Source organism: Magnolia sinica, chromosome 13 (assembly GCF_029962835.1).
Source record: "Magnolia sinica isolate HGM2019 chromosome 13, MsV1, whole genome shotgun sequence".
Taxonomy (NCBI): domain Eukaryota; kingdom Viridiplantae; phylum Streptophyta; class Magnoliopsida; order Magnoliales; family Magnoliaceae; genus Magnolia; species Magnolia sinica.
Genome location: NC_080585.1, coordinates 13,795,613 through 13,818,399, shown reverse-complemented (window position 1 = coordinate 13,818,399; position 22,787 = coordinate 13,795,613). Strand labels below are relative to the sequence as shown.

Sequence of the window (22,787 nt, the reverse complement as noted above, 5' to 3'; positions counted from 1 at the left end):
CAACTAAAACTCCTATAATTCGCAACTTACAATTTATAGATAGTCATAATGTCTACCAGTGCGCAAGGATTTTGGCCAAAAATAGTAAGTGTCCTATTTAGCTTCACCAAACTATTTCCTGATTATTATAAGCACTTTTCACGTTGCGAGTAACTCCTAAAGCTAGCCAAATCGATAATTATAATCAAACTAAAACTTACTATTTATAATAAAAATAGAATTAAAAAAGTGAAATGACCATCGGTCTAATGGTATCTTGCAAGTCTAATGGCATCTTGCAAATCCGGCTTGCGCAACCGGCCGTAGCAGGGTGGGTGGCTAAAGTAGCTCGTTCTATCTCAAAATCATATATTTTATGTTCGATAACACATTCCGGATTGCGAGATACACCTGATTTAAAGTCTGACCATCTAGATCACTTTTATCGTAGACCGGGCCTTTTCTGATCCATCTTAGCCATGAATCTATCCACAACCCCCACTACATAACACACTATGTGAATTGGATGGTTTTGATAACAATTTTACATTGTTTCCATTGTTGTAGCCCATATTAATTTTTAATTAGGCTTATCTTTTGTACATACAGTTAAAATATTAGTTTTTACCTGATCAAAGTTTGCTGCCCATAGGCTGACAAGTGTATTTATGGAATTCAACACGTCCAAAAAAGTTCCCCACCATGAAAGTTAGACCTCCAAAAATCATGCTAATCCAACCATCATATGAGCTATGCGGAAATTTAGATTTTTTTATTTTTTAATGGTTGTCCACTGCTTTATATGGTGTGACTCACCTAATGATTGTATTGGTACAATCTTTAAATCATCCCATGATCATGGGGGGTCTTATATCATGCACAGGTTGGATGACATAAGCGCACACGCATACACACAATAGGACCACCAAAAGAAAGAATGGACAACCATCCAAAAACTTGCAAATTCACCGGATCTCATATAATGGTTGGATCAACTTAATTGGTGCATGACGGCTAGTAGAAGATCCAAATTTGTAATAGAGCATAACATGTAAAAGGGTACAATAAGAATAAATAAAATAAAAATATTAACATCCTTTCACAAGCCAAGGGGGTATATATGATTAATTAGCCAAATTGGGGGTAAAGCTGAAATAAAAAAAATAAGAGGTGAGAAATTAGGGAAACAAAACTGAGGGGGTGTTTGGCCTGTATCCATTCTTTTCTAGGATTTCGCTGTAAATCCAAGCAGGGGCTTTTTAAATTTGAGGGATCTCTTTTACTATTTTCTGTTAAATTCTGGTAAACCAACTTGGAAACGGTGAAAAGACCCCTCAGCAGTGATCATCGTGGACAAAGATTTGAACCGTTCAAAAATACACTAGCAATGATCTAGACCATTCTAAGATGGTGGATATCAATCTAGACCATTAAAAAAATAGTTGGTCAGTGACTGACCCATTCGAAAGTAAGTGGACAATTCCAAAATATGTGGATAGTGATCTGTAACGTTCGAAGATGGTAGACCCGTTCAAGAGTAGGTGGACGATCAAGATCGTGGATAGCCATCTAGATAATCTTTTCACTAATAGATGAAAAGATGCGGCTATTCTTAGGAATATTTTGTCATTTTCAAAAACAGGCCCTCTTAGAAATTGTACACGTGGCATTCATTAATTCAAATTGACCGGTTAAGTTGTAGATCTGACGGTTAGATAATAATCAAATAATTATAACTTTCTCTTCATGATACATCTAAGCTAGGACCATAGTTTGTGTAATTTGAAATGCTCGTATCCCACAGATGCAATTTTTAGCCAACTTGTAGGTGCTTGTGTATCATCCATCGTTAGTTACACTACCAAAAACTATGGAAGCTTTTCTCATCTAGGTACGTTTTGTCAACGGGTCGGAACCTAGAGTACCTATAACAGGCTGATTACATTCGGGTCTTACTGGGTCCGGGTATGGTTTCTGAGGACTCGGATCTGGATTCCGGATCCGATTAGGTCCTGTATGGTATCCATTGGGTACCAACGAGTCTTTGGGCCTTGGTTTTGCGTTGGGTTTGGGTTGGATCCCAACCAGATCCAAGTCAAATAAGGGTATTTACATGGTCCGGACCACCTGATGGATTAGATTACACATGATTGCCCCTTAGACACAAGCCAATGTCGGGTTCAAACCGACCAACCCGACATTGGCTTGGGCTCGGGCAGAATGTATCGGGTTCGGTCTCAGGCTTGGGCTATACAAACACCAACCCGATAAAACTTGGGTCAGGATCGGGTTGAGGTCTCAGGTTGCCCGACCCAACCCGATCGATATATAAGTTACTTATTTAATAGATAAAACATTACTAATAAAAGTATATGGACCTGGCTTGGACTCTGTGATTTAAACAGGGTCCAAGATGGAGGAAACATGGTCATACTAGTTATACACACACACTAATTCTAATTGATAAATATTTTATATATCTGTCCTTATTTATATCATCACGACTGTTTATTCAACAAATTACGAGTTGATTTCGACCCAGACATTTTCGGTTGGACCCAAACCTGATCCAGTTCCTAAACAGGCCCAAAAATTGGGTCTGGACCGTGAAAATTGGTTCAGGTAAATCAGGTACCCTCCGGTCTGGTACCCATCAACAGCCCTATCTTGGTTGTGTGATTTCTAAGAGTGGTGTGCTGCATTTGATCCCTTGATTTGGTGGAATGTAAGCATTGGGCCACAACACTTCAGAAACTACACGCCCCAGTAATTCGAACACAAGGGTTGTACCATGGAGGCTAGATGTTGGTTTCCAATTCATCCTAGCAATGTAAGATATCTTAATTTCTAGTGCCTTTCTGTAAGAATAAACTTGAGTAGTTTACATGATATCAGAGTTCAGGGCTGAGGACTTTAGAGTAAGTAGTCCATGCCTTACTTTGCCCAGTTATTAGATTTCATGGTACCTAATTATAGAAAAGAAAAAAGAAAAAGGAATAGAAAATTTAGAAGGGTGAGAAGGTACTTATCTTCTTCCTTTAAGATAGACCTTCGATCTACAAGGAAGAAACCTCTTGAACTAGAATAAAAATTGGTAACTATAAATTACACTCTACAACACAATTGATATGACCTATATAAGCCTTAAGAGTCATAATTTTACTCTACTTGAAATAATAGAATTATATGAAGTAGAAAATTTACCAAAAATAGCAAAGACATCAAATTGACCAAACTCATTAATTATAAGAACAATCAAATGCTTCAGAAAGTAGTGTTAGTTATGAATAATCATCAATAAGCCAAGTTGGGGTTTCTGCTTCCTCAAAGAAATCTTGAAAATAAGGACTTTACGTTAGATATGGACTCTTCAAACCCAAAAATGCCGGAAAACTAGCAAATTCTAAAGTTTCTAAAAATAGTGAAGTTTGAATTCGAACACAAAAATGTAAGCCTCATCATTAGCTTTCCAGCAATATCTTACACAGGCAATTCTAATAAGTGGTAACAAAATTCTGCCTATTTGAAGCTATTGCATGTTATACAGTTTTTGCCCAAGCTCAAGACTCTTTAGCCTGACTCCTTTTGGTCCTGGTGCTCTGTAAAGTCATCCCCTGTTCAACATCACTTATCGAAGAAGGCTTCATTTTTGTTAGAAGGGATTCCCCTCGAGCGCATCTGGTTTTTCATATTATGTTGTTGTCGTCAATGGTCACTCACCAATAATCAGTTAGATCAAGAAAATGTTGGAAAAAAATAACAAACTAGAATACAAAGAGGATAGGGGAAAAATATAATGAGACAACTAGATCTATCGGGTTCACAGCTCGACTTGAATAGTCAATTTCTCAGGATAGATTTGCTGTCCTTTTTCTGGTAGTTCTAGTAAATGCAAACGAAGGAAATCTACAAATTATCTTCAGGATACAATGAACTCTCAATCCGAATTTTAACACGAAAATTTGCACATTTAAGTGTTGAACAGATCTCTAGTTTTGACACCGATGTGCCTTTTTAATATATTGAAAAAACACAGTAAGAGGTCAGATTCGAGAGTACTACACAATATAGTGAGAGAAGAATATTTTTTTAGATTATAATATTCAGGATTTATAGCAATTGAATGGTCATGGAGTTATTCCTGTAGAGATACCAGAGTGCCTCTTCAAGACATCCACACCCATTCATGGCAAACAACATACTTTCATGAAAGGGTCATTATTTATGTACCGTTTTAGATAGAAAAAGGTCATCCAACAGTTTAATAATACTTCAGGGTAGTCAAGTTGCACCATGGCCTCTCAATCAACACTAAGGTTAATAATACTTCAGGGTAGTCAAGTTGTACCATGGCCAATTTTTTTTTTGAACCACGTGCCAAAAAGACTAAGGCACGCGTGCGAGGACGGTACTTCGCACCGTACTTGAAGAGATTTGAACCCTGGTTGCAAAAGCAGAAAACTCATTCTCTTACCGACTAGCTATACATGCTATTTATGAAAAGTTTAAATAATTAATATATTTATTTACTTTCTAAAAATAACATTTATTTTTATTACAAAAACACAACAGAAAACAGGCCCCATGCCATGGAATGTGGATAACTTGAGTACATGTGTGTTTCCTAAATGCTAAAATCTTCCAAATGCACATCCATGTTGTCTTGGAGGAAAAAACTTGTGGGCCTGTATCGATGGATCCTAATTACAGTTCAAAACTAACTTTCAGTCTGACATGAATCAATTGACTAATGTCTTGGCTTACCAATGTGGTTGGATCTACTGATAAAGGTTTTAAGTATTTTGATTCAGCAAGAGCCATAATGAAAATCAATTTCAAATTTAAGTATTTGCGATGGATGGTTAGAGTTATTCAAATTTTCGAGTATTTAATCAAGTTTGTCTGTGCTGCTCAAAAAATCTAGAGCTACCCCTATATCTTAAACTGATTCTTGGCTGAGTAGAGTCAGCTCACGTGTACTTGAACACCCATCTACTTAAAATACCATACAACTTTTCTCACTTTTACATGTGGTCTCAAACACTATAAGTGACTTCTTTCACATGTGGGGTCCCCAAAATGCTTAATGGACATGAAAAAAGAGAGGAAAGAATCAAAGCAGCTGCACGTCTTGAAATCAGCTACAAAGTGAACCGAACTGCAAACATTCATAAATAAAGAGGAAATGAGAACATGAATGCTACTTCCTAGAATCCATAATGCAGAAGAAGCCCTTGAATTGTCGTTTCATTTCTTTCGAACTCCAACTTGAAAGTAACAGCATTGTGATTCGGAGCCCAGGCCCTCAATGCCTTGTGCTATGGTTTTCTCCACCTTATTAGACTGACAATTGCATTTCAATCTGATAGTGCATCTGATTGCATTTCTCTAACTTGCATTTAGTACAACTGTCAACAACAATTATGTATCTTTTATGCAAAATCATTTAGGGTTCAACCTGGCTAGAATCTTGTTGAGATTAGGGTTGCAGCTTGGCTGGGCTGACCATGGCTAGGACTGATTGGGTTGGGACTCAAGACCCATGAGTTAGAACTTGGTCAAAGGTTTAGACCTATAACTAGTTGGGCTGGACCTGGTTTGCATCTTCTTAAAGCCTGACAAATAGGCCCCACCCTACCAACCTATAGCAGGTGGGTCCAGCCCAAATCCAATTCTTAAAATTGCAGGATGGGCTGAATCTGGACATCTTTGGTCCAACCAGGTTGCACTCCATCCAAGAAGGAACCACATCCTACATTGAAAGGAATTCTCCAGATGGGTTGGTTGTAGCTTCAAGTATGAGCATACCTAGCATGGCTTTAAGACTCGGATGACTCCTGTGCGACTTGTCCAAGTGGACTCAGACTCAGTCTGACTTGAGCCGGTGCAACACCATTAGTCACCCCCGATTTGAGTGAGTCACGACTCGACTTGAGACTGGATGAACTGGTCCAAGTTGCCAACTCTTTTAACCATGACATGAAGCAGTATTAGATAATATATTAAATGGGAACGGGAACCATATAGTTGGTTATGCATGTGTATATTGGGAAGAACCATCAAGGATATGTATTTACCCATTGCCAAAAAATTCATGTTGGTCAGAGAAACAAAAAGGACATGAATATACATTGATTACCATCAGAAGATGATTCCTACAAATTGTCAAGATCGAGATTGTATCTATTATATTCCAAAATGAATGGGAAGAATTGTTACATTTCAATAATCAAAATGCAACCTAAATGATATGGTTTCCAAAAATTGGGACCTTAGTCCAATGAGAAGAATCATACATCTATAAATATCAGGCAGCTATGCATACAGGAAAATCAAGGGTTGCAATGACGATGGTGACAATGAATGACATGGCACATCACTTTACCTGTTTAAATAAAACATATCACTCAATGTAATACATGGGATTTGGGAGTTTGAAGGATCGAGCTGCCATTGGAGTACCCAACAAATCACTCCATTGATCTCCAGAGCTCCCATGGATCCTGTACCCTTCTGCTTCCAACTCCATTCTCTTCTCTGATTTATAAACCAAGGCAGTTTTGCCCACATCAATCGACCCTCTGTTTCACCAAATATCACCACCATTTAGAAAATATAATCCAGATTTAGATTTCTGTTATAGAAATATTTAAGGTATATATTACTTGAGAGATTGCATCAATGCGATGTCCATTGCCTTCGACGCAAGTTTAAATTCCTTCAACCGCCAGCCAGTTGGTTAGAGTGTGAATCATACTAATAAGGAAAACCTAACAAACTATAACCACATTGGTCACAGTTTTTGCTAAAATATGGTTAGCACCATATAATGGTGCTATGGTAATTGATTAAACTTCCCATTTAAGATTAGACAGGTATGCCGTTTATGCAAGGTGGGGTCTGTCGACTCCGTGCCAGATCCTTGTCAAAGCAAGAAATGGTGACAGTTGTGAAAATGTCATGCGTCTTAATTGATTGTTATTTTTTCATGTTTTCATACAAAATCATTTCTCATGTTTTCATTCAACATCTTAAATTAACAAAACTTAACCTGCCCATATGGGAAACTCAAAATTGAGTTGATGAATGTAACAAGGGCTGCAGAGTGCAGATGGGTGGACCCAGGGGTGGGTTCCACTGAGTCTAAAGTCCAGTGGGCCAAGCTACACCATCATCAAATGATGAAAACTTATAATTAGGGCTGTGGTTGGGGATCAGGACCATTGATTAGATGAACCCATAACAAACTCACAAAGCCCCAAAATCTCCTCGATGGAACAAATTAACCCTTTTTTGGTTGGGTACGATTCAGAAAAGAATACAACAACGGTCTACGCTAAAGAAAGGCCAATTATGGAATGGCTATGATCTTCATCTTTCAAGCTGAGAGAATTTTGAGCATGGTTAATCCAGATAAGATCAGTGGTCACTAAACCAGGAGCCCCACTTTTAAAACCTGAAAACACAAAGAAATCATGCATGTTGTAGGATCAAGGATCATACTTCAACTTAAATTATTTTTCTCTTCAGAGGATCACATTACTCTTAACTAAATGGCCTCTATCATTTTCACTAGTGACAAGTGCCTAAAGGAATGCCAAACCTCTCTTAGATGTTTACTTTTTATGGAATTGAATCAACAGTCATGAGTCCATAAGTAGAATCATGAAACACATACATACGCGAAGATGTCAACTAGAAAACCATGAACATGAAAAGAGATTGGTCACATATATTAAGCCATGCCGAACTGATGTGCCCAACATTCATTTAGGCGGTCAGACTTGACGTTAAATGGCTCTATGTAGATTTTCCTATCTTGCACATGTTAATATGAAGTTTTCTTTTATGATTGGGCTTTGAAACTCCCAGGTTTTTCATAAACCTAAGGCCAAATTGGCCGTATGCACATGCATGCGCATGTGTGTCTACATGTGGGCCACTGTACAGAGGACACACTAACATTTTCTCACTTGGTCCACATGTTAAGCACTTTTTAAGAAAAAACTTATTTTAATTAAACAAATTTTAATTTTGAGATAGACTCTCATGGGCTCTATACTTAAAGAAACCTTTATATGTACATGACATATAAAGGTTTGAATCATTCAATATTTCCCTTTGAATCGCATTGGTCTTGTTGACCCATTTACAACTAACAAACTTGTGATCCTTGGGCAAGTCAATTAGGCCGTAGACTCTATTATGGTCCATGGACTCCAACTTATCTTTCAAGGCATCAATCCACTTAGAAGAATCCTGATACTCCATAGGTTGTGAAAACGTGATCGGATGATTATCATTAATGCCAATGCCATGTTCATATACATATACCACATAATTATCTGAAATAGTTGGTCTCCTCATTCTTTGAGATCTTCTGAGAATTTTCTACAGTGATTCTCCTCATTGGGCACATCAATACAATTTGGGTGTGTAGGGCCAATTCTTAATGTTCCACTTGGTCGTTGTGATCAATGAGTTGTGGAACAACTTGATTATCCAGATTTGTGAGTACCATTACTTGCATTTCCTCAAGCACAGGAATCTAGCATTACCGGTCTCCATGATTCTTATACTATGGTTAGGCAGTAAAACCTATATCCTTTGGATTTTTGTGGATACCCAATAAATTATCCATTTACAGTTATGGAATTCAATTTCTTTTCATATGGGTTGTAAGCTCTTACTTCGGTTGGACATCCACAAATATGTAGATGTGCTAGTACGGCTATTAATGGGCCGGGCTTGGGCTAGGCAAAGTCGAAAATTTGAATAGGCCCAGCACAAACAGTTCAAAATCCGAGCTAAAGCCAACCCCAGGCCCCGCCGGTTGACAACCTTATGTGCTAGGCTAGGTTTTCTATCTGTCCACAACTTAAGAAGACTTAGGAACAACTTTACTGGGATCACAATTTAGGATATACATAATCGTCGAGAGCACTTCACTTCACATCGATTCGAGTAAGGCGGAATTACTAATCGCACTCCTAACTATATCCATTAATGTACGATTACGCCTTTTTGCGACACCGTTTTACCATGGTGTTCCAAACATCATATATTGAGTAACAATTCCATGTTCTTCTAGAAATATAGCGAATGGCTCTAGATGATAGTCAATCACATGATATCTACCATAGATCTCCTCACCTTTATCTGATCTCACAACATTCATTTTTCGAACGAGTTGATTTTCAATTTCAACCTTGTACATTCTAAAGGTTTCAAGAGCATTGAATTTTTAATGCAATAAGTAAACGTACCCATATCTAGAATGATTGTCTATGAAAGTTATAAAACAGTAGTCTTCATGTCCAGCATAACATAAGGTAGAAAAAATACCACATATTTGTTTGTATTATTTCGAGTAGTCTAGAACTCCTTATGACATCTTTCCTTGTGTATTTGGTTTATTTTAATGCAACACACACACACACACACACACACACACACACACAAACACACGCTAAAGATAGTGAAGCCCAGGGATTCAAGGATTTCCAGTTAAGTAAAGAGTTTATTTTTTCTGTTTCTCTTTCTTTTCAAGCTGAGTTCAAACCCAAGGGTGTAGGTTGCTTACGATTGACCTACAGGCTGAAGGCTGGGGGCTGTTATATAACATAAGAGCATTACATTATGTTACATAACACCTTTTTTGACATTCGCTTTTTTATGCATTTCATAACATCTATTACTATTACATAGAGGTAACACAAATAAATTTTTGAGTACTTGCCTATTGAAGAGTGAGACGAAAACTAGTAGGTTGTAGCTAGTTAAGGAAACCAACCAGTAATGGAGCAAAAGCGAGTCTTCACAGGGCAGTTGTCACTACCTATGGACCTGGACTGAAGTGATTCATCCATGACTGAGATGAGGGTTGGGTGAAACTAAGATGTTGAAAAAATCACCAATTGAGTTATGGTTAGGGTGGAGTGCCACTTGAGCCCAAAGCTAAGCTGCCTTGGTTGTAGTTGCCAAACACCTAAGGGTAAAGCACTGTTTCATGGTAGTACGAGTTGGCCATCCTAATGTCAAAGAAAGAAAAATGAAGTACTTTTTTCATGATAGTACATTTCATTATTTTGATTAGCAAAGAAAATAATAGATTCCATGTAGTAATCATTATCTTTTTCTATAATTATGCACAAAATATAAGGTCACCATTGTCTTACAAATATAAGGTTCCGACTAGCTATTTGAACAAAACCCTTAAAAATGAAATCTACGTTTCGATAGGCCTTGTGGAAATCATCATTGGATAATTATTACATTTTTTTATTTCTTTTTTACTAATTAAGTTTGAATTGGTGGAATCGAAAGAGTAACCATGGAAAAGAATTGACCTTGCCGCCAATTGCAATAACAAAGTAACACATGAAAACTATTTTCATTTCCACTTCTTTTACCATTTTGAAATTTACTAATCCTCATTTCCAAAGTTTTTGAGATATGGATTTCACTTTTTAATAATTAGACCATTATATATATATATATATATATATATATAGAGAGAGAGAGAGAGAGAGAGAGAGAGAGAGAGAGAGAGAGAGTAGTGGTCTCCTGCGAACCATCCCGCAGGCTACTTGGTGCAGTCTAATTCCCAACGCAAAGAGGAAATTGGATTGCGTTATGAGTAAACACCGTTGGGCCCCGTGTGAATGGATGTGGTCTATCCACGCTGTCCATCCATTTTTTCAAGTGCATTTTAATGGTTGAGACAAAAATTGAATCATTTCCAATGTTCAAGCGGACCATAGAATAGGAAACATTAGGAATAATAATTTCCACCTTTGAAACCTTTTTAGGGTCTATAGTGATGTTTATTTATCATCCGGCCTGTTCATGAGATCACATAGATATGGATGAAAGGAAAACACAAATATCAGATTGATCCAAAACTTGTGGACCCCAAGAAAATTTTCAACGGTTGACATTCAATTCACACTGTTTCCTGTGGTGTGGCCCACTCGAGCTTTGGATATACTTCATTTTTGGGCTTAAGCTTTAAAATTATTTGTTAAAATGGATGCAAGGAGTGGATGGAATATATAAATCATGGAGGGCCCCACAGAGTTTACTCAGCACGCAGTCCGCTTCCCCGCGAGAGACCTGGGCGCAGATTGACTATTGAAGGGGTGAGAAGTGGCGTCACCAAATTTTGTGGCCCCACCATGATATATGTTTTGTATCCACACCGTCCATCCATCTAGAGAGATCATTTTAGGGTAATATCCAAAGAATGAGTCACATCCAAAGCTCTAGTGGACCCCACCACAGAAAACAGTGGCGAGAGTGACGCCACCGTTAAAAAATTCTAAAGGCCACAAAAGTTTTCGATCAAGCTTATATTTGTATTTTCCCTTCTTTAATGTCTTTCTTAACTTTTGAACAGGTTGGATTTCGAAAAAACATCATGGTGGGCCTTAGAAAGGTTTCAACGGTAGGCATCAATCTTCCCGCTGTTTTCTATGGTGGGGTCCACTAAAGCTTTGGATCTGCCTCATTCTCTGGCTCATGGCTTAAAATAATATCTCCAAATAGAGGGACGTTGTAGATACAACACATACATCATAATGGGGTCCACAGAACTTGGTAGCCTGTAGTGGGAATTGGACCGCACCAAGGTAGCCTGCAGGATGGCTCACAGGAGACCATTACTCTCTCTCTCTCTCTCTCTCTCTCTCTCTCTCTCTCTCTCTCTCTCTCTCTCTCTATATATATATATATATATATATATATATATATATCATCAAAACTCAACCCTTTTTTAGGATTTTCCCACTGATGACAATATGACATTATCCATGGTTTTCTTTAAACATGATGTTTTCTTTTCCAAACTAAATGGTAGTGTTTTCTTTCTTGGGTGTAGACCCTAGTAGACAAGGGTAGTAGGACCAACAAATGCAAGAACAAAATCCATATGCATACTCATACCTTAAGATGAGCCTGTCCCAAGAGCTGTATCCTGCAAATAAGAGATTTTCATCCGTAACGTTTCGCTGATCTTCTGTCCGTCCTGTCAAGAGTATCAATTGAAAACCAAGCCTTTGGAGTTCCTTGTAGAGCCTCAGGCTCGCTGGCAAAGGTGGGGCAGCCGCTAATGTCACCCATTCATTCCAAGCCGTTTCGTTGAAAGCCTCTGATCTGCCACACCACAAGAAAGAAGTGGCATATCTAAGATCAAATGCACATTTCCAGCAAAATTCAGGCCACACGAAGCACATTGGGCCCAAAGGAAGGCGAGACCCATACTTCCGTGATCTAGAATGTGGACCCCATGGCCCCATCCATGGTTGGTCATCCAATCAACGGTTTGCAATGATTCAGGGCCATCTCTTATTAGAATTATTGTCATCCGATCAGGGTGGGGACCAGGAACGGTTGAAAATAATAGCGATAAACGTGCGCCACGTGTGCGGGAGATTTCAGTAGGGATGGAAATGGGTCGGTCTTGTCCATTGGGTTTGACCCGAGAAGATCATGGACGAACTAGGCTTGAGCTGACTCTGAGCCGGGTCAGGACCATTCTGCAGGCCAGCACTCTGTAACGAGTCTTTAACCAATCTAATCATCAGGTGAGCACGTGCACATACTAATGGAAGGACGAAGGATGGCGATCCAATTTTGGGAGTGGGCGTCCCACCTTATCAATGGTACAAATCTCTGAGAAATGTGCCATGGCATGTTGGGCGCTTTTGTTTGGATTGGGAATCGGTAGTGACCCCTCAATTACCGAGGTTGGTGCTGGTTGGTACTCTTGGGCCTCACCACGTTTCACGTTTCCGACGTGGTTTGGCTATGACGCTGCCACCAGCCAGGTCGCTATGGTGGGTGCTATGTGGACCCCACCATGATGTATTTGTTTTATTCACGCCGTCCATCCATTTTGAAAGATAATTTTAGGCTTGATCCCAAAAATGAGGTAGATTTAAATCTCAGGTGGACCACACTATGAGAAAACAGTAGTGATTGAATTTCCACCGTTAAAAAATATATATTAGCTTGATCCAAAACTTTGGTGGTCTCCGGAAGTTTTTAAAATCCATAAAATGATTTGATTTGGAAGAATGGGTGGGCGGCATGGATGAAACACATACATCATGATGGGCCCACATAACACTGACCGCTAATGGCAGGGTGGGTAGCCATCCGTTTCCGTTTCTTGTGTTTTATCCGGATGGACGCGGATTTCCTGCTGAAGGCTTTCGCATGAAGTTCCTGCCCGGGGATGATAGGTGGGGTCCATTGCGATGTTTCTGAAAAATGAAAAATCCACTCCGCCCGTCCATTTTTTCGGATCATTTTAGTACATGAGACTAAATCAGGTGGATCCAAAATTCAAAATGACCTTACAAAGGAAAACTGGAGAAAAAGTTGTCAACCGTTTATAAGGTCATTCCCACTGGGATGAACCGAAAACACAAAATCTAGCCCGAAACCAAACTTTTGACGAATGCTTTAACCGTTTGTCACCAAATCTCCACTGTTTCCTCTCGTGCGGCCCACTTGAATTTTGGATTCACCTGATTTTTAGTCTATTCTCCTAAAATGGTCTGAAAAAACAGAGGGACGGACTGGATTTTTCATAAACATCACGGTGGCCCCACCTACCATCCCAGCGAAGGAACTTCCCCAGAGCCCTTTAGCAGGAAATCCGTCACCAGTTGGCTAGTGGTCGGTGCTATGTGGCCTACCATAATGTATATGTTTTATCTACGCCGTCTATCCATTTCTCCTGATCATTTTAGAGATTGATCCCAAAACATAAGGCAGGTATAAATCTGAGGTGGACCACACCACAGGAAAAAAGTAGTGATTGAATATCCACCATTAAAAACCTCCTAAGCCCACTGTAATGTTTATTTGACATCCAGACTGTTGATTACGGCAGACCCGGATGAAAGACAAAAAAATATATATATACGGCCTTTGATCCAAAACTTTTGTGCCCCGAGAAGTTTTTAACCGGCATTTAATCAACACTATTCTTGTGATGCAGCCTACTTAAGATTTGGATCTACCTCATTTTTTTGTTCATAAGTTTTTAACGGGGCATTTAATCAACACTACCTATTTTTTTGGATTCATATTATAAAATGGATGGACAGCGTGTAGATAAAACACGCACATCATGGTGAGGCTCACAGACCACCAACTATTAGCCATTGGCTAGTGGCAGGGTCACCAACCAATCTGAGCCTGTTGTATCCATGCCGATCCATCCATTCTGACAGACCATGGGACCAAAACTAAAGCAGATCCAAATCTCAGGTGGACCACACCACAGGAAATAGGGGTGATTAAATCACCCTCCATTAAAAACCTTGGTGGTCACAAAAGTTTGGTATGAAGCTGATATTTGTGTTTTCACTTTATCCATCAACATGTAATAAACATTACAGTGGCCCAGTGAAGTTTTCAATGTGGGCGTTCAATTATTATTTCTTGTGGTGTGGTCCACATGAGATTTGTATCTACCTCGATTTCGGACTCATGCCGTAAAATATCTCAAAAAAATGAATGACCAGCATGGATAAAACACATGCACAGTGGTAGGGCCACAGCACCGACCAATACCAACTTCGACAGTGGAGGGGTCACTATAGAATCCGAATCCCTTTTGTTTGGCGTTTTTAGATTCGCATCTCGCATTCCTGGATTGAAGTGCACCAACTCAAGACGTGTGCCATGTGACAGGTGGGGTCCATGTGAACACATCCTGCCCACGTAATCCAAGCTGATCCACTCATCAAATGGGCCGCATGTGGATGATAAATAGAGATACTTGGTTATTTTCTTTCTCATCGTCCATTTTACTCAAACGAGTTTGGCCCACCTGATGATTTGATAGGCCTGATTTATGGACCAGAGTATTTTCACAGTCGGACCACATGGATGCGGATAGCATGCTACACTGCCAGTAGCCGATGCAGAATCCATACTTCACTGCCAGTAGCCGACAGTGCTATGTGGGCCCTGCCATGATGTATGTATGTGCTTTATCCACACCGTCCATTCATTTTGCCCCATCTTTTTGGGGCGTCACTCAAAAAATGAGGCAGATCCAAATTGCGGACCAGACCACAATAAAATAATGGTGATTGAACACTTCTTAGAGTATAGTGTAATATTTTTTTTGCTGAAGGGAAAACACAAATACCAGCTTAATCCAAAACTTTTGTGGTCCTTGAAATTTTTTTAACGGTGGACATTTAATCACCACTATTTCTTGTGGTGTGGTTCACCTGAGATCTGGATCTGATTCATTGTTATACTCATGCCCTAAAATAAGGATGAACCGGGTGGATAAAACATACACATAGGTGTCGGGATCACATGGTGACCTTAGCTGATTCATTTTGCCGTTTTGCAAATGGTACTACTGTTATCTTCAAACTTCACCTAAAATTCCTTTGTTGCACTTGCTGCCAAACCAAGACCGGCCCAACTACCAAAAAAGAGATCATTTTGCATCGGTCGTGACTCAATAACCAGCATGTGTTGCTGCTTACTGGGAACCATCATGCTGAGTAATCGAAACCGTCCATGATTTTGACTCTATATTCTATGGGCCAACATAAAAAGCTCACACAAAATGGACGATAGGGACGATGAAGAACAAGATGTCATGCACATCTAAAATCAAAGGTTAGGTTGGTTAAAATCATCACACCATTGTTGCAGGTAGAAGATAGATAGTTAAAATCATCGTTGGGCATAGTTACGGTATAATAGCTTTTCCCATTGTTGTAGCCTTTATTTGAAATATTGGTATATGGCATTACGTATCCTAAGAATATATGGATATGTATAAGTTATCGCATGGGATATATCGATTGTATCACGTAAGTATTGTTGTGGAAAACATTGAGAAATTGGTCAATTTTTTTTAATAAAACCTCAATTATTATTAAAAAAGATATCAACATATATTTGTAAATCAAAACATTACAATAAACAAGAGCACATAATAAGTTTTGTTTGTATGGGGTGCTAATTTATGCGTCGTCTAACTAAATTAATACAAGCATATTCAAAGTCTATTCATATAATTTATAAGTATAAAAAGATGTGTACAAACACAAGCAATATAATCAAAAGTAAAAGAAAAATCACTAGATCAGGTTACAGAAATATTTGATTTTATGTCTGTACATATATTGCAACCGATTTGCGAGAGATTGAAATTTTTTTATTTTTTATTTTCAATTTTCCGCAACTTGGCCCATCTCCTCTAAATCTCAAAATCGAATATCACAATTCATTTTTTCCATACAAAACATGAAAAATCATGAATTTGTAAATATTTGATACTAATTTAATATGATTTACAAAAAAAAAAAAGAAAAAAAAAAGAAGAGAAAATCACAATCCATTTTTTTCATACAAAACATGAAAAATCATGAATTTGTAAATATTTAATACTAATTTAATATGATTTACAAAAATAAAAAAAGAAGATAAAAAGATTAAAAAATGCTCACTAAATCAAATATATGAGATGTATTCCACTAGTCGTGCATATCATATCGCACAAGTGGAATATAAGATATATCGGCCAATGTCATCGATACTTAAAACACTAATAGTAAGTAGAAAACAGTTAAAATCATCACGCCATCTTGTCAAGAGAGCCTTGTCAAAGGGTAGAGGTGAATTCCAAGTCATTATAGAACAAAAAAGAACTCTTTAAAGAGGATGGTGACGGGCGTGGATCGGATACTATCCCCACCAGGACCTAACCAGAGACGGAGAATCCTATAAGGGCTATATGGAGCCCATTGTAATGTATATGTTTTATCTACACCATCCATCCATTTTGAAAGATCATTTTATGCCATGAGTCTAAAAAGAATGCAGATTGATGGCTCAAGTGGGTCACACGGTGAGTAAGGATTGAAAGCTTATCGTTGAAAACTTCTTGGTGGGTGCAGAAGCTTTGGATCAAGCTGATATTTATGCTCCCCTTTCACACATGTCCATGTGATCTTATGAACTGGTTGGATAACAAATAAATATCATAGTGGGCCTCAGTGAGTTTTCAACTGTAGGAATTCAATTCCCATTGCTTCTGTGGTGTGATCCACTTGAACCTTCCATTTGCCTCCTTTTTGGGTTCGTGACCTAAATGATATGTCAAAGTGGTGGATAAAACATATACATTGTGATGGTCCCTACATATCCCCTCACAAAACCGTCCCCCTCTAGCTAGGTATCGGTGGGGTAGTACTCAATCCGCGCTCGGTGGCGACTCACATTCTCATGTCGATGAGCATGGCCAGCCCAGAAATCACGTGTTTGAACGATCCTAACCATTGGGATATCAAATGGATGGTTGAGAAAAAAATCAAATGATTGTTGTAAATTTAACTGCATAATCAGGTGGTTAAGATCAGTTTCCACGCCATGGATTGGACAGTTGAGATCATCCAATTGAAATTATCCTCAGGCATGGCACACCATTTTATCAGTTCATTTTAGTACATGGTTCCAAAAAAAAAAAAGGTAGATCTAAATCTTAGGTGGACCACACCACAGGAAACAGTGGTGATTGAACGCCCACCAATAAAAACTTCTTAAGGCCTGCTGTAATATTTATTTGTTTGCCTTCCTATCTCTTTGTAAGTTGACACAACCTCGACATAGGGAAATCACAAATATCAGCTTAATCCAAAGCTTTTGTGGCCCTAAGAAGTTTCTAATGGTGGCTATTCAATGACTGTTGTTTCTTTCTGCGGTGTGTGGTCCACTTGAGAAACTCATGCCCTAAAATGAATAAGAAAATCGATGTACGATATGTATAAAACACATACGTTACTGTGGTTGCTTTTTCAGCACGGACAAGGGGTCGCAACCGAATCCGCCTTATCCGGCTAAGCGGAACCACGTTCGAATAAAGGGGAATGAAGGAGATGTGGATTGCGTGGTGGGACATACACCACCGAACTGAGTGATGTGTTGATGTAATCAAGTTATGTGGCCCACCACGATGCATGCGCATTATATCCATCCTGTCCATCCATTTTGTGAGATCATATTACAGGCATGGGTTAAAAAATGAAGCAGATCCGAACCTCAAGTGGATCTGTTACGCCTTCTCATGTCCCAACACAGCTGCAACCTATTGGAATTCCCGTAGGTTCGGATGCATAGGATCATTCCGTAAAGGGCAAAGAGGACATGAGGCTCTACGGGCGCGGATTGCCTCCGAAAGGGGAAGTTCCTGCCCTCAGGAGCTAAGTGGGCCCTCCGTGATCTTTGTGAGCAATCCACCCCGTTCATCCGTTTTGCCACCTCATGATAGGAGGTGAGCCCAAAAATGAGGCAGATACAAAACTCGTATGGACCGTTCCGCATGAAAAAAGTGAGCAACGAAATGCCTTCCGTTGAAACCTCCCTGGGTCCACCCTGATGTTTACATGACATCTAAACCGTTCATAAGGTCACTCCTACTGTGATGAATTGAGAACATGAAACTATTAGCTTGATAGAAAACTTCTGTGGCGCCACGAGTGTTTCAACGGTGAAACTTCAATCCTCACCTTTTCCTATCGTGTGGCCACTTAAGTTTTGGATCTTTCTCGTTTTGGGGCTCATGCGCTAAAATGATCTGAAAAACCGGATGGACGGAGTGGATTCCTCACAAACATCACGGTGGATCCAACCTATTTTCTTAGCGCACGAACTTCCCGCTTCCCCCATTGGTTAAAATTTGGAAAGGATGGGCCCACAGCATCCCTGCGAGAACACCTCATTCGGTACTCCAGCTGACTAACATACCGGCATACGTACCCGTATCCATGAGCGGCGTAGTACGGTAGGTTCGACAGCAGCGTTTCGTCGATGTCGAAAATCCACACGTCCTTCCCATCGCTGGCGATCTCGACGCCCTGCGCGCGCTGGAGCGAGTATCCGGCGACCGCGTCGGAATCTGACGCGTACCTGCTCCCGTTCATGTACTCATCGACGAATCTGACGCACCTCCTCGGGATCTCCTCCCAGACGCCGGCGTCATTAGTCTCGACGGCGTACCGCCAGCTCTCGCAGAAAAGTTCGTCGTCCTTGCGAATATTACCGTCGCTGGTGAGCAGGAGATGGCCGGATCTCTGTTTTTCCGGCAGAATCTTGAGGACGGACTCGGAAACGGCGACGGCGAAGAGGAGAGAGAAGAACAGGAGAAGAGATCGGAAGGAATCCATTCCGGGAAAAGCTACGATCGGGGAAAGTAGCTTTTCCGGTATTCTCACCTTCCTTCCTTTCTCTTCGTTTTTTTTTTAATTTTCCCTCTCTTCTCTCTCACTTTGTCTGTTCTGCAATCATGAGAATGGAATGCGGACTAAAAAACAAAGGGAAATTTCCCCAACAGAAGGGCAGGTAGATTTTTTTGAGTGGCTGAGAAAATTCAATGATTTATGCGATTTTTAAGCGGTTCATTGTTAGGGGAGTTATTTGATACTCTGGAGCGTAGGATGCTTAATACGCAGGCACTCAAAAATTGTATAGGTGACGTACACTAACTTATACTAAACTCATAGACCCAAAAACAGATCTCTCGTTGACGTCTTACCCTCTGATTCGACGACATTTTTTCGTAGAAATAGGGCCATCTGGTGCTTTTCACTTTCAACCGGACCAATCACTGTCCACCAATGCCATAGGTAGAGGATCAAGCGATATTTATTTATGTTCCTGATACATCTAGATTAGAACCATAATTTGGAGAGTTTAATTTGTATTGTATGAATGACAACGGTTGAAAATTTTATTTTCCTTTTTATAAATTCATTTAGAGAGAGTGATGGTCCAAATCAACCATTCAGCCTAATTTTGTGGCGGTGTTTTGAATAGAATAGATTACACAACAGGGATGATTTCAATTATTGGACCACACTTCATGTGAGCCTCAATGGACGGCCAAAAACGCTGGATCAATTCGGATCGGGCAGCATGGGTCGTCTTATTTTGGGCCAGATGTTGAGATGTTCTGATCTTCTAAATCATCTACGTTCTGGATTGCTTGTTAGATTGTATGGTGTGTGCCAGTGTAATAAGCTTAAGTTGGAAGTCCGGGCATTACCAAGTGTACATGGATGTAGTGGATGAGAATCAATTAAAAAAATTCAAAGGTTAGGATTCTTACGGAAGCATGGTTATTGGGCCATTGCTCATTATGGTAGCACAAACAAGAATGACAGTTCCATACATCGGACGCGGATCAGCTGCAACCTCAGATCCAACCTGGTGGGCCCACCTCGATATATGTGTTGCATATCTACTTGTTTATCTGTTTCGCCGGCTGATTTTAGGGCAGGGTCCCAAGAATTAAACAAATACAAATTTTAGGAGAACGACTCCGTAGGGATTGAATTTTCATCCGTGGACTCCATAAAGATGTGTTTTATCCACGTGTCCATCCATTTTCGATATTATTCCAGAGCATGAGCCTAAAAATGAAGCAGATCCAATTCTAAGGTAGACCACACGGTGATTGAACACCCACCATTAAAAACTTCTTAAGGCTGCAAAGCTTTGGATCAAGATGATATTTATGTTTTCCATTCATCCAAGTCCGCATGACCTAACCAACAAGTTGGGTGGCAAACAAAAATTACAGTGGCCTCAATAAGGTTTTAATGGTGGACGTTTAATCACAACTATTTTCCTGTGGTGTATTCCACCTGAGATTTGGATTGGCTCATTTTTGGGCTCAGGCCCTAAATAATGGTCCAAAAAGAAAAGAATGGATAGGGCAGATAAAAACACATACATCACTCATGGTGGGGCCTACAGAACACGTCTAGTAGTCAGTATGCATTCTACATCCATACGTGCGTGACATGCACTCCTCATATATATATATATATATATATATATATATATATATATATATATATATATATATATATATATATATATATATATATATATAAGGTACTATGCGCTCAACCTCACAAGACCGTCCCATGAGGTCAAGTTGTGTGGGCCCCACCGTAATGCGTTTCAAACATCTACCCCATCAGTCAGATGCACTATTCCATCATGGGCCTAGGTCTCAAAAATCAAGTCAATCTGTGACTTTTGTGGGCCACACCACATACAGAAGTGGGGAGGGGCTGTGCACCATTAAAACATTCATAATCATTCTTTGGGCCCACCGAGATGTGGTTTGTAAATCAAGCCCATCCATTATGTGTGTCCCACTTGGATGAGGGTTCAGACCAAGTTTCAACAGCATTCAAAACTCAGGTGGGCCCCACCAAGTGCTTTGATATGTTTTTGGCATGTCTTCACATGATTTTAGATGGTATGGCCCACCTGAGTTCCGTATATGGCTGATTTTTGGGATATCCCATAATTTAGAGGGGACCCATTAAATGCACAGTGTTAATGGTCGACACGCATCACGGTGGGGCCCACACAGCTCGACCTCGCGGGAGCTTATAGTGAGGTCCAGCGCATAGTACCTTTTCCCATATATATATATATATATATATATATATATATATATATATATATATATATATATATATATATATAGGCCTAAACAAAGGTATCAGTGTGAACAGGAAACGCACTACTGAAAACTTCCTGGAGCTACGTAGTTTCGGATCATGCACATACTTAGTTTTATCCTTTCTTCCTGGCCGTGTTGGATGTCATATAAACATCACAATGACACCCAGGAAGATCCAATGGTGGGGCTACTTGAGTTTTGTATCAGCATGCATTTCAGGCTGTTGCAAGTGATAGACGATTTGGATGTCACAGATACATCATGGTGGGTCCCATAGAGATTTATGTTTGCATGAGCCAAGGGAAGGTGAGTGTTGGAATAAGACCCGGTCAAGGGTTCGAGTATCCATAGGTGGTTAAATTCCACGACAGCGTGAGTGTGTTTAAAATTTATTTTTATTAAAAAAAAAAAAAAAAAAAAGTGTTGGAATAAGACAGCAGATGGCACGCATAAATTGCCTCGTACCAAATCGCCATTGCATTACTACACATTGCACTTTACAGGCACAAAATATCTGATAGCATCATTACAGCAGCTTTGCTAAGCTCGGCCATATGAGGGCGGATTAGGTGAGACCCGGGCTTCATCCAAGACGGTGCGGTCCTTACGGTGGTGCCCACCTTGATGTATATGTATTATGATTCATGAAACCACGCCGTTCCATAAGAAACAGTGATGTTTGACCATCCTACCATTAAAAAGTTCTTAAGGCACACCTTAATGTTTCCGTAGTGTTTATTTACCATCCAATCTGTTGATAAGGTCACATAAGCGTTGATGAAGGTAAAAACCAAACATCAGCTTGATCCAAAACTTGTATGGCACATTATTGGTCAATCACCACTGTTTCTTATGGCATGGTCCACCTGATAATTGGATCTACTTCATTTTTGGCATAATGCCCTAAAATGATCTGGAAAAACATATTGACGGCTTCGACACATGATACATACATCAAGGTAGGCCCCACAGTAAGGCCCGCACCGACTTGAGTGAAGCCGGGGTCTCACCTAATCCGCTCTCCGGCCACATGTATTTCCCACTCGTCTACATTCAGCACATATTGAAACATGGAGCGTGTAGAGAGCTTCCCCATGTGATGGACAATTTTTTTTTGGATCACCTGGCCTATATATCAGGCCAGCTCACTCTCCAGGTGGGCCCGTGGGTAAAAACAAGTTTGACTGTCTAAATAAAAATTTTCCTAGATACCCATTTTTCTGAACGATGATCTGAAAAATAGGGCCAGTCAGGAAAGGCTCTAATCTCACACGCATCATATACA

The 22,787-nt window shown here is 39.7% G+C and overlaps 1 protein-coding gene across 3 annotated transcripts; it reads right to left on the bottom strand.

Annotated features, from left to right (window-relative positions):
* Window positions 1-3,205: 3,205 nt before the first annotated feature.
* On the bottom strand, window positions 3,206-19,324 carry LOC131222899 (acid phosphatase 1-like). Of its 3 annotated transcripts, none has more exons than XM_058218140.1 (4): window positions 18,781-19,319; window positions 11,923-12,132; window positions 6,365-6,560; window positions 3,206-3,657 (listed from the first exon to the last, which is right to left on the bottom strand). In XM_058218140.1, the coding sequence occupies exons 1-3, from the start codon at window positions 19,185-19,187 to the stop codon at window positions 6,383-6,385; spliced, it is 795 nt and encodes a 264-aa protein (XP_058074123.1). In that variant the 5' UTR covers window positions 19,188-19,319; the 3' UTR covers window positions 3,206-3,657; window positions 6,365-6,382. The 3 variants fall into 3 exon arrangements, with proteins under 3 accessions (XP_058074123.1, XP_058074125.1, XP_058074124.1); XM_058218141.1 differs by lacking the exon at window positions 3,206-3,657 and adding an exon at window positions 4,520-5,137 and having other exon boundaries at window positions 18,781-19,321; XM_058218142.1 differs by lacking the exon at window positions 6,365-6,560 and having other exon boundaries at window positions 18,781-19,324.
* Window positions 19,325-22,787: the final 3,463 nt, after the last annotated feature.

Bases quoted from the DNA above. Each gene is read 5' to 3' on its own strand.
- LOC131222899 (XM_058218141.1), bottom strand. From the start codon at position 19,187: ATGGATTCCTTCCGATCTCTTCTCCTGTTCTTCTCTCTCCTCTTCGCC. The intron at 12,133-18,780 runs GTACGTATGCCG...GTGGTGTGGCAG, and splicing joins TACGCCGCTCATGGATACGG to ATCAGAGGCTTTCAACGAAA. The intron at 6,561-11,922 runs GTATGAGTATGC...TTGGTGAAACAG, and splicing joins TGGGACAGGCTCATCTTAAG to AGGGTCGATTGATGTGGGCA.